The 12,045-nt window shown below is 35.2% G+C and overlaps 1 protein-coding gene across 3 annotated transcripts; it reads right to left on the reverse strand.

Moving 5' to 3' along the window:
* Window positions 1-2,792: 2,792 nt before the first annotated feature.
* Ppcs (phosphopantothenoylcysteine synthetase) lies at window positions 2,793-11,687 on the reverse strand. 3 transcript variants are annotated; one of them, XM_069819135.1, is made up of 6 exons: window positions 11,340-11,668; window positions 10,793-10,923; window positions 8,082-8,179; window positions 4,394-4,608; window positions 4,118-4,303; window positions 2,793-3,109 (listed from the first exon to the last, which is right to left on the reverse strand). In XM_069819135.1, the coding sequence occupies exons 1-6, from the start codon at window positions 11,463-11,465 to the stop codon at window positions 2,933-2,935; spliced, it is 933 nt and encodes a 310-aa protein (XP_069675236.1). In that variant the 5' UTR covers window positions 11,466-11,668; the 3' UTR covers window positions 2,793-2,932. The 3 variants fall into 3 exon arrangements, with proteins under 3 accessions (XP_069675236.1, XP_069675237.1, XP_069675238.1); XM_069819136.1 differs by lacking the exon at window positions 11,340-11,668 and adding an exon at window positions 11,048-11,155; XM_069819137.1 differs by lacking the exon at window positions 4,118-4,303 and having other exon boundaries at window positions 11,340-11,687.
* Between the last annotated feature and the right edge of the window lie 358 nt (window positions 11,688-12,045).

Raw genomic sequence — 12,045 nt, forward strand, 5'->3', positions numbered from 1 at the left:
AAATATGAGATTTGCTGCACAAAAAAAATTAATAATACACTTGATTCAAATATTGTGTTCTTATACTGGATGGTAAATGGAGCTCAATATTACTTAACTGCTGATGTATGTAGCTTATCAAAATCATTTCATGAGAGCAACCAATTTGCCAAGAGTTGTTGGAATTATTGATGGGTCCTTGATAAAGAAAAAAATATGGATGCTTCCTTTGAATATGAGGCTACATTTGTTGATAGGAATGTGTTTGCTTTCTTAGTAAAATTTAGAATTAATTGTAATTTTCTCGCTGTTCATAATTGAATTTATAACAGTGGTTACTAATTTCAACAAATGCAATAATAGTGTGCATTATAGATCAATCGATCAGCTCATCTCATATTGATTACTTTCATAAAAATATAAAATGCTTGCCTACTTCCTGGCTTTTAAGGAACACGGAGGTTCACTGCCGTCCTCACATAAGTCCGCCATTGGTCCCTATCCTGAGCAAGATTAATCCATTCTCTATCATATCCTACCTCCCTCAAATCCATTTTAATATCTTCCCATCTATGTCTCGGCCTCCCTAAAGGCCTTTTTCCCCTCCAGCCTCCCAACTAACACTCTATATGCATTTCTGGATTCGCCCATACGTGCTACATGCCCAGCCCATCTCAAAACATCTGGATTTAATGTTCCTTATTATGTCAGGTGAAGAATACAATGCGTGCAGTTCTGTTTTTTGTAACTTTCTCCATTCTCGTGTAACTTCATTCCTCTAAGCCCCAAATATTTTCCTAAGCACCTTATTCTCAAACACCCTTAATCTCTGTTCCTCTCTCAAAGTGAGAGTCCAAGTTTCACAACCAGTAATATAACTGTTTTATAAATTCCAACTAAATTTTATTCTAAAATAAGTAAGAATAAATAATTCGCTATTGATTTTACCTGTACACACATACTTTATCTGTCACTGTCATGTTTATGAAACACTGTTGACATTTCTGAAAAAGCTCGTAAAAGATTCTCCCTTCTAAAAAGACTAGCAGGAAAGAAATGGGGATGCTCTAGGAATACTTTGAACACTACATACAAAATGTTTATACAGCCAGTGCTGACATACTGCGGAGAAATTTTAATTACTTCACCTTTCATAAACGACATAGAATATGTTCAAAACCAAGCTCTCAGACTCATTACTGGTGGAATCAAAACAACTCCAATAGATTCTATGAGATTCTTCACTAGTATTAACAGCATCAAAATGACAATAGAAGAAAAAGCACTGATTCAATATGAAAAACTTATCAGATTACCAGGAAACAATTGGCAATCATACAGTCCTCTCTGTAGATTGAAAACTCAAAAAAGTTTCATATCCATTGTTCAAGAATTAAAACAGAAAATCAATATCCCGAATTTAAAAGAAGACTTACAAATTAAACCAAAACCTTTAACTCTATTAAATATAGAATATAATCTAAATTTAACAGAAGAAATACTGAAGTCAGAAGTAAACACTGAAATACTAAAACAATTGTCTTTAGAGACAATTAATATTAGGTACCCTCCACAAAACTGGCTTCATTTATACACCGACGGATCCTTGATCTCCAGAGAACAAGGTGCCGGTGCAGGTGTTACATGCTGTCTCTTCTCACTTTATAGATCTCTTGGATATAGAACAACAAGTTTTGATGGTGAAATCATTGCAATAAGTGAATGTCTCAGGAACTGTCTATGCCACATCAATAAATTTAAGAATGCAGTTATATTGTCAGACTCCAAAGCAGCTATTCTATCAATCGTCTCTAAACACACACCTTCATCTCAAACAGCAGAAATAACTGAAATGCTCTCTCAATTAATATCACTCAATAAAAGAATTGTATTCCAATGGATACCATCCCATAGTGGAATCCTGGGAAATGAGAATGCGGATGCTTTAGCAAAGAAGGGCAGCACTGCTACTTACAGACCTGTTACTAAATCTACGTATTACTCTGTGAAGAGATTTATTAAATCTACATACTTACACTTCAACAAACAAAATTTGATAACTCAATCCCAAGGGAACTCTCTGCATCAAAATCCACAGTTAATTCCCGATTTACCATGAAAATCGTCTGTAGCTGCATTTAGATTGGCAACAGGCCATGATTGTTTGGCCAGACACCTGCATAGAATTGGAATATATCAGTCCCCTAACTGCCCATTGTGCAACTCAAACCAAGAAATGGATTCGGAACACCTCAAAATCTGTGCTTCAGTGGCTGGTCATGATAATATCTTTGAAAAATATTGGAGTGCAAGAGGTCAAATGACTTTATTGTCAAACGCCTGGCATTAGAAAACAACAACAACAATTCACAAATTATATTTGTCAAAGCACGGAAGAATTGTCGGAAAGGAAATGCTAAAATATTCCGACATATTTGTAGAATTGTCATGACTTGTCAACTTTATGAAACTGCCCAGATGACTGAAATGTGATTACTGGTTTTTTCATCGTGCTCATCAGTAATTAAGTTGTGACAGCTAAAAAGTAACCAATTTTTGTTTCACATTTTCGGTAGACACCCTGATGCACTCGTGAAAGAAGGAAGTCAGCAGTTTGAGATAGTAATATTACCGAAGGCACTCAGAATATAGTCATGATCTTATTATTTCGTTTGCATTTCCGTGTAGTATTTTGTGCTGTCTCTCAGCAATCCTGAAGTTAAAAACAACTTCATTACTTACCTACAACACACATTCGCAGTCAGCCACAGAGTTTAAGATGAACTGTAAATGAAATTACATTAAACTTCCAGTTTTCATTCTTTTGAAGTTCTATTTATTTAGAAATGTTTACATTTATGTACATATATATACATATTACATAATGTGGTGTTATACATATATAAAAATAAATCCCTTCCCACTTACATCGACTACACTAAATACCACTTGATTATACAGACTCTGCTATAAACGACTCATGTCTCTTCGTAAGTTCTGATACTATTTTTGATTCAATTTCAATTCCTGCCTCTATTTCTTCAGGATCAAGTACAATTTCTGAACACGTAGTAGCCATCACAAGAACTACTCTGTATTTCCGAGTGTGGAGAATGTTTGCTATCACCATCTGCAACAACAAAGGATACAGCAAAATATAAAATTTTACACTTTCTAAACAATTTTGTACACATATATATTTTAATGTACCGAAGTACATATGATATTTCCATGCAGTTATTCTGCATCATCATACGATGAAAGAGTAATGGAACGGAGAAAAATTCTCTCCGGCACCGGGATTTGAACCCGGGTTTTCAGCCCTACGTGCTGATGCTTTATCCACTAAGCCACACCGGATACCCATCCCGGTGTCGGACAGAATTGTCTCAGAAAAATATATATATGATATGCGTAAATCACTTCATGATTTAAGACTGTGCTTATTCCGTCGGATCCCGGCCAACTAGTCACTCATAACGAGTGCACCTCAGCACATGTATGGACTTCAGTCCTATGTTCATAGACATCTATGACGTAGTGCAGAGGGCGGCCACTAGAGGGAACCCAAGAGTTGGAACTTAAACTGAGACGATTCTGTAAGACACTGGGATGGGTATCCGGTGTGGCTTAGTGGATAAAGCATCAGCATGTAGAGCTGAAAACCCGGGTTCAAATCCCGGTGCTGGAGAGAATTTTTCTCCGTTCCATTACTCTTACATCGTATGATGACGCAGAATATCTGCATGGAAATATCATATGTACTTCGGTACATTAAAATAATATATATGATATGCGTAAATCACTTCGTGATTTGAGACTGCGCTTATTCCGTCGGATCCCGGCCAACTAGTCACTCATAACGAGTGCACCTCAGCACATGTATGGACTTCAGTCCTACGTTCATAGACATCTATGACGTGCAGAGGGTGCCACTAGAGGGAACCCAAGAGTTGGAACTTAAACTGAGACGATTCTGTCCGACACCGGGATGGGTATCCGGTGCGGCTTAGTGGATAAAGCATCAGCACGTAGAGCTGAAAACCCGGGTTCAAATCCCGGTGTCGGAGAGAATTTTTCTCCGTTCCATTACTCTTTCATCGTATAATTTTGTACGCACTAAAAATTAATGTTTTACCTTATGTTTATATTTAGAAAGAGCACCTCGAGCTCTAGTAATCAGGAGGTTTTCATCTGTTTCAAGTTTGAAAGAAACAACATACGCATGGGGTACCCATGTGTTCACCAAAGGCTCTAATATTTTCGGAACAAGCTGCAGCGAAATGTTCGGTGCACCAGCCTCTGACTGCATCTTGTGTGTTGGCTGAAACACCAAAATATTTCAGTCACTTTCTGAAATAGAAGGGACAAAGTCCATAAAAAAAAATATTTTTTTTGTTGTTTACTTACTAACCATTTGACTTGAAGGAATGTAGAAGTCTGAAACTGCGGCTGCAAGGTAGAGAACGGCCCTTGCTCCAAAAGGAGCAAGACATTCACAGGCAGCTCTCAGAAGCCACATATATTCAGTTAAAGTTGTAAATGGAATGCAAAGTAAATGTCTGGCTTCCATAGTTGATTTATATTTTGTCAGTATAGGCAGCACTGAATTTACATGGTCACTCTTCACTGAAAATAAAAGCCATGGGAGAATTGTAAGATTTTAAGTTTATATAATTGTTAATATAATTTACTTCTGAAATCAGAAGTAAACACTGAAATAATGAAACAATTGTCTTTAGAGACAATTAATATTAGGTACCCTCCACAAAACTGGCTTCATTTATACACTGAAGGAGCCTTTATCTCCAGAGAACAAGGTGCCAGTGTAGGTGTTACATGCTGTCTCTTCTCACTTTATAGTTCTCTTGGATATGAAACAACAAATTTTGATGGAGAAATCGTTGCAATAAGTGAAAGTCTCAGGAATCTTCTATGCCACATCAATAAATTTAAGAATGCAGTTATATTGTCAGACTCCAAAGCAGCTATTCTATCAATAGTCTCTAAACGCACACCTTCATCTCAAAGAGCAGAAATAACTAAAATGCTCTCTCAATATCACTCAATAAAAGAATTGTATTCCAATGGATACCATCCCATTGTGGAATCCTGGGAAACGAGAATGTGGATGCATTAGCAAAGAAGGGCAGCACTGCTACTTACAGACCTGTTACTAAATCTACATATTACTCTGGTGAAAAGATTTATTAAATCTACATAGTTAGACTTCAATAAACAAAATTTGATAACACAATCACAAGGGAAAAAATGGAACTCTCTGCATCATAATCCACAGTTAATTCCCGATTTACCACGAAAATCGTCTGTAGCTGCATTTAGATTGGCAACAGGCCATGATTGTTTGACCAGGCATCTGCATAGAATTGGAATATATCAGTCCCCTAACTGCCCATTGTGCAACTCAAACCAAGAAATGGATTCGGAACACCTCAAAATCTGTGCTTCAGTGGCTGGCCATGATAATATCTTTGAAAAATATTGGAGTGTAAGAGGTCAAATGACTTTATTGTCAAACGCCTGGCATTAGAAAACAACAACATATAATGGATTTTAAACCAATAGCGGCTTTTGACCTTAGGGCCAGATGGGGCACAAAAGAGAAGATGTTTAAAAAATTTAATAATCAGAAGATAAAAAAAACTCACCTATAACTTCCAGTTTTGGGCGAGCTAACTCTTGTTAAAAGAGCTGAGCTCTTAGCATAAGGCCCATATACACTACAGAGAGAACTATGTAATGTGTATGGGGACAGCTTAGCAATGCTTTGGTCTTCAGACTATAATGAGAATATGTTGCTACTCAGTGGACCCATTTGTGTATAGATAATTAATTAAAACACCAATTTTACAATGCCATATGGAAGACGGTTTGATATCGAAATAAAATGACATAAATTTGAATTTTTCTATTACTGGTTCCAGTTTGTTTACCACATATAAATTTTATAGGTCTATAATACAGGTAGGTTAGCTGTGGGTAGATATGTTTACAAAATATCGCTAGCCAACTGATGTAATCTACTCCTTATTTAAAGCACTACTCCAGGCTAAACAAATGTATTTTCTATAGGTTCACGGATGCATTACATATTTCTTGCTATAGTGTGTTATGGGCATAAAGCTTTTACGCACTTTGTAAATATTTTACATCATTTTGAACCACAACACTTAATTGGTAATCACTTTGAAACAAAATTTTCACTCATAACTGATTAAAATGAAACTATACTGTTGGTCATTTGAGTAATATAATTGATAATTTATTCATGTTAATTAAAACAAGATGTCACTTTGTGACGTACTATTAGTAAGACTCGTCTTCAGAGTATCTTACAAACAAACTGGCAGTGACTTCTGCTTTCTGAACTTGGTGGTAAAATCTTTATTTGTGACTGGGACTGGACTGATAACTCTGCAATTTTTTTCCGCACCCCCACCATGCCACACTTACAAATATTTTGTTGAACTACTCCCACTTAAATTGCGCAGTCTGCTGGAAGGTTGATATACTAGCGTAACTATTCTAAACAATAAAATAATTTATTTTGGAACAGTGTAATATAATGGCACCACTGGGTAGCAAATGGTAGTACTTTTATTTTTTTTAGTTGGTTATTTAACAATGCTGTATCAACTACGAGGTTATTTAGCGTTGATGAGATTAGTGATAGCAAGATGAGGCCGAGGATTCGCCATAGATTACCTGGCATTTACCTTATGGTTGGAGAAAACCTCGGAAAAAACCCAACCAGGCAATCAGTTCAAGCGGGGATCGAACCTGCACACGAGCGCAACTTCAGACCGACAGGCAAACGCCTTAACCGACTGAGCCATGCCAGTGGCTAGTTTTAGTTATTTCAAGTTCTCAATCAGAATACCTCTGTGAGTGAAGACCACCTTTAAGTAGGAAATATTCTTGTTCCCATTGCCTGCACAAACCATGAGACGAGTATTCATTATAAAACAGTATGGCACAAGAAGTCTGCAGTTGAAATGTGACCAGCTCATGTTGCCACCCTGCTAAAAGTGTCAGTCCTGTATCGAGGAAAAAGGCCACAAATGAAAAAATTCAAAACTAAGTAAAATCTCGTCAATTTTCATTTACAACTGGGAGGACACATGATCATGTGACCTTAAAGTAGAGCCGCTGCTGTTTTAAACTAATTCTGACATATCGTGATTGTACCTTATTGTATTAAACATAAACCTTGGTTGTACACGTAATATTATCATCCTTAAACAGTGGCGTCTGGAGAATTTTGTCAAGGGGAGAGTCATTATTAAAATTGTTTACATTTTCGGTATTTTAAATTTTGTGTATTATTATTATTATGTTACGGTAAAGGTAAAAAAAGGTAAAGGTATCCCTGTAACATGCCATGAAGGCACTTTGGGAGCATGGAGGTAGAGCCCCATGGTTTCCATGACCTCAGCACTAGAATGAGGTGGTGTGGTCAGCACCACGCTCTGACCACCTTTTACCCCCGGGAAAGACCCAGTACTCAATTTTATAGGAGGCAGAGTGAACCTCGGGGCCGTTCTGAAAGTATGGCAACGAGAAAAAATCCTGTCACCACCTGGGATCGAACCCATTATATTTTAATAGAACATATTCATGAATATCCTTATAAAAATCTTTGAAACGTAATTTTTTTACAGCCATCCAATTTTTAACAAACAGCAAGTTAAATCGTATATTGTGCCGGCTTCATTTTATTACAAGGTCAGTACTAGGTATTAGGTCTCTATAATAAAGATAGCATTGTTATAATTCGTATGTGCCGCAGCATTAAGCATAGAGATTATACTGAAGGAGGGGTAGGAGGACTATCTCTTATGTCGATGTAGATTTTGTTACTCTGACAGTGAAAAATTAGAAAAGGAAAAATGATTACGGATTAAAAAAACTCAAATCTAAATATGTCATTTTTCTGAAGTCCAAGGGGTGGAAGGGAGGGTTCATACCTGGTAACCCCCTCCTTGCGTACGTCCCTGTCCCTAAAATATAAACAGTTAATTTACGAACGTTTTAAATTCTCATAGTCCTATGTCAATTAAATCGTTAAATTTATGACTCACCAACAACTGATGTTTCTGCTTCATCATTATGGATCTCCAGCATATCCAGGAACTTCTGTCCCATGAAATGTCGAACATACGGTTCCAATGATTTTAATCTGAAAAAGTTTGATATGTATAAAGAAACTTTATACCACTACCTGTTTCTGCACTTACATACTATTATATAGCTCAAATAAAAACACTTTTTTCTTCGAGAGTGGAATAGAAATAGAGAGAGACAGATAAGTAAGAAAAAAAGAACAGAATTTGTGTCTGTGCATCTGACTTTCTTCTTACAATGACATAGGCGTACATTTATGTTGTTTACTAGCATTTAATTCTCATACTTTCTTAAAATCAGGAATGGTAGGCTGATGAAGTTATGATATGTGAATGTATTCTAACATTAGCTAAAATAATGTGTGTTCACACATGTTAAGATTTGTCAGCAATAGCATATAATCATTCTTGTTAAGATTTTAAATAAATATATTGGTTATTTGATAGAAATTATTTTAGTAGTAATATAATCACTCAAATTTGTTTAATATCCAAAATTTATCTATACAAGAGTTCTAGCAGTGTGAATGTCGACATTGGTTATTTCCGAATGTCTCAACTATAAACTTATTAGGTAATCATATTACGGTACACATTTAGCCAGTCTGATGCATATTGCTACATGCAAGTCTATACCAAAATGTATTTTAAAAACAATTTAAACGTATTATGTAAATTATTTCTTCCATTAATTAATACACGCTCAACCATAAGTAACATCATTAATTTTACGGGGTTATACTTTGAGATATTTCAAACAAAAACGTTTAATATAATTTTGTTCGTTTTTGCTTCTTTTTCGAGATAAAAATTGTTTTATATGAAACATTTCATAGCGTGTTTTTGGAAAGCCATTGATTTAATTATGCTCAGTCATTTTAAGACAGCAGCCTTATGATGATATGTTTTGTCCTTTAAATGTTCAGAAATTTAATCTGAACAAATGTAACTTTTCATTCTGCAAAGGAATTTTTTAATGTTACATTTGTTCGGATCAAATTCCTGCATATTTAAAAAACAAAACTAAAATTCTTTCAATCATTTATTACCTCTTAAATTGACTGAACAAATTGGGAATTCAATCAATGGCTTTCCCAAAATACATTATGAAATGTTTCATATAAAACAATTTTTATCTCGAAAATGAAACAAAAATGAGCAAAATTGTATTGAACTATTTTGTCTGAAATATCTCAAAGAATAACCCCCTGAAATTGATGACATTACTTACTGTTCATCTTGTATATACTACAGAAACCAATAATGTTAGCATACTGTCTTCTAATCTTACCACCTATAACACTCATTGATGACCAAAGTTATTTTGGAGGAAGTCCGTGTACGGTATTTTAATTGCATATGCAACCCATTCAATTGTGGCATAATCTGATGGCTTTCTTGTTACCTTTTTTTTCTGCCTATAAAGAGAGAGCTGCAAGTCACAACAGAGCTTAAACTATTTGCATTCATGCATTCACTGTGAGTAAAATTTATGTTAACACAAATTAATACCATACTTTTATAGTCAGAACACATTTAAAATGTCTTTGTAGGTATAAAATACATAGCAAGGAATGACTTTCATAAGAAAGTTGTGAAAATGGACATGATAGGCCAAGCGTAACCTTGGAGACAGCCATTAATTAATTATCAGTGATATAACAGCATTGCTCTATTCCCCCCCCCCCCATATTTCAATTGTTTTATTTTTAACATTTTTTGTATCCTAAAACCGTGTAAATCTAAAGGGTATAAGGAAGAGGAAACTTGTGTGTGTTTTACTTGTTAAAAAGTAAAGGGGCCTCGAAAGATGACTATGGAAAGGAGGATAGTGAATATGCTGATCATCATTCATTTTCATCATTCACTACAATTATCAATCTGTTGACTATTGTTCACAAAGGTATTATGTTTGTGACGCATAGCAATAGTCATATACTGTAGGTACATATATAATTTAAAACGACAGGACTTTGCCAAATGCCAGTACTCAACAGTACAACTGCATATATTATAAGCTTAATTCTCAAAAAAATCTAAACCGAAGCAGGCACAAATTTTCTTTTGCTTCATTAGCTTGATTTCTGTGAATGTATAATAGTGATAAACGCGTGGTTTTAGTTTGCAGCCACAAATACTTTCAACATAAAAATCGTTAATGCATTTGTTACAAATATAACATTCAAGAGGTCTAGGATCCCAAAATTAGGGAAACTGACCATTTCCGTAGTAATTCGTCCTGCATCTCTCGCATGTTATGTTGGTAATTAGTAAAAAGTAAAAGTAGCGGGGAGGGGTGTGTTACAACAGCATCAGAATATACAGGTATCTGTAAGTATCAAACGATTTTGATGTTGAAAGTAATGTTTCGTGAAGCATCCAACATCCAACAATGAAGCAAAAGAAAATTGTGCCTTCTTGGCTGTAGCTTTCCTGAAGAATTACCCTTAAATTTTCCATGATCACCATGTGCGTATGTGTAAAAGAACCGAAGGAAGAAATGAGAATAAGAGTAAATTAAGAGTGTATTTATTAACAAATAGAGAGGCCTATATTGAATAGGCGTAGATTAGATTACACTTATGCTTAAATAAGTACCGGGAATACGATTTAATGTATGATTTCTATCAAACGCGTTAGTATACTAATTCTACTATAAATTGACTAACCTGTGAACGAAAATAACAACATAACCCTTCTCTAAGAAATATTCTGCTGACGCAGAACCTCTTGTTCCCGCACTAAAATTGTCAACAAACCGCACTGTGTTGTGTTCTAAAGGTACTGTCGTGCCACCAGACTGTAAACAACAAAAAGATCATGTTCCATGAGTGTGAGGAACTCCTTAGTATCGTCAATGCCAACCATAAACTCAAAATTAGGCTGGGCTAAGTGAAATTAAAACATTTTAAGGAACTCATTACTTCATGTATCGATGTACAAGGCACTACTGGGGTCTGCATAACATATCAATTAGAACGATATATGTGGTCAACAAAGGCCTATACATCTGTACATCTAATTGCCTACTCGTGACTATTTAGTTAGGTTAATGGGTTTGAGTTAACCGGTTTGTTAAATATATTGTATGAGGTTAGAAAACAGTTACATAATACATACATACATATAAACATTTTCGTTTTGCAACAAAATTAAATGATATTACCGTACATATAAAATTTCAAAAATATATATACAGTATATAAAGTTTATTACCGTGACCAATACTATCTTCTGTTGTGAACTGACATGCTCACAAAAGTCTTTTATTTTATTCTTATTTTCTTCAAAGTCAGTTGGAATCGCAAGAGAGGCATAAAATTCTTCCCAACGAGAGGACATGACTTAACAAATTAAATGATGATTTTACAACATTTGACAAGGTATCTGACGCTGAAGGATACTAGTGACACCTATAATAGTTATCTTTGCATTTTCATTGCGATTTAGAGATTCGTAGACAACAGATAATGCATTTCCACGTAACTTGTGAAAATTTAAATTTCTTATAATCGTGACTTAGCTCATTATACTGTATGTCTATTAGCCTATATACAATTGTCTGATGGATGACCCGGCATTCCTGAATCTGACGCTGACAGGCGGCCATTCTTCCTGAGCCCTGCAGGCTCTAACGAGCTCGAACCCAGAGTCAGATGCCCCCACTTAGAATTTATCAGGGCCCTGTTTCATTAAGCTGACAAGTTTTACAATTCTACAAATATGTAAAAAATATTGTAGCATTTGTTTTCTGACAGTTTTTACTGCTTTGACAAATAAATACAGTTTGTAAAATTATCAACAGCGTTTCATAAAAACGACAATGACATACCGTATAAAGTATGTGTAAAATGTAAGATCGATAGCAAATTATTTATTCTTCTTCATTTCATATTTTTATCAAAGTAATCGACACGAGACG

Source organism: Periplaneta americana, chromosome 2 (assembly GCF_040183065.1).
Source record: "Periplaneta americana isolate PAMFEO1 chromosome 2, P.americana_PAMFEO1_priV1, whole genome shotgun sequence".
Lineage (NCBI taxonomy): Eukaryota > Metazoa > Arthropoda > Insecta > Blattodea > Blattidae > Periplaneta > Periplaneta americana.

Bases quoted from the DNA above. Each gene is read 5' to 3' on its own strand.
- Ppcs (XM_069819135.1), bottom strand. From the start codon at position 11,465: ATGTCCTCTCGTTGGGAAGAATTTTATGCCTCTCTTGCGATTCCAACT. The intron at 4,304-4,393 runs GTTAGTAAGTAA...TTGGTGTTTCAG, and splicing joins ACATTCCTTCAAGTCAAATG to CCAACACACAAGATGCAGTC. The intron at 3,110-4,117 runs GTAAAACATTAA...TTGTTGTTGCAG, and splicing joins TTTCTAAATATAAACATAAG to ATGGTGATAGCAAACATTCT.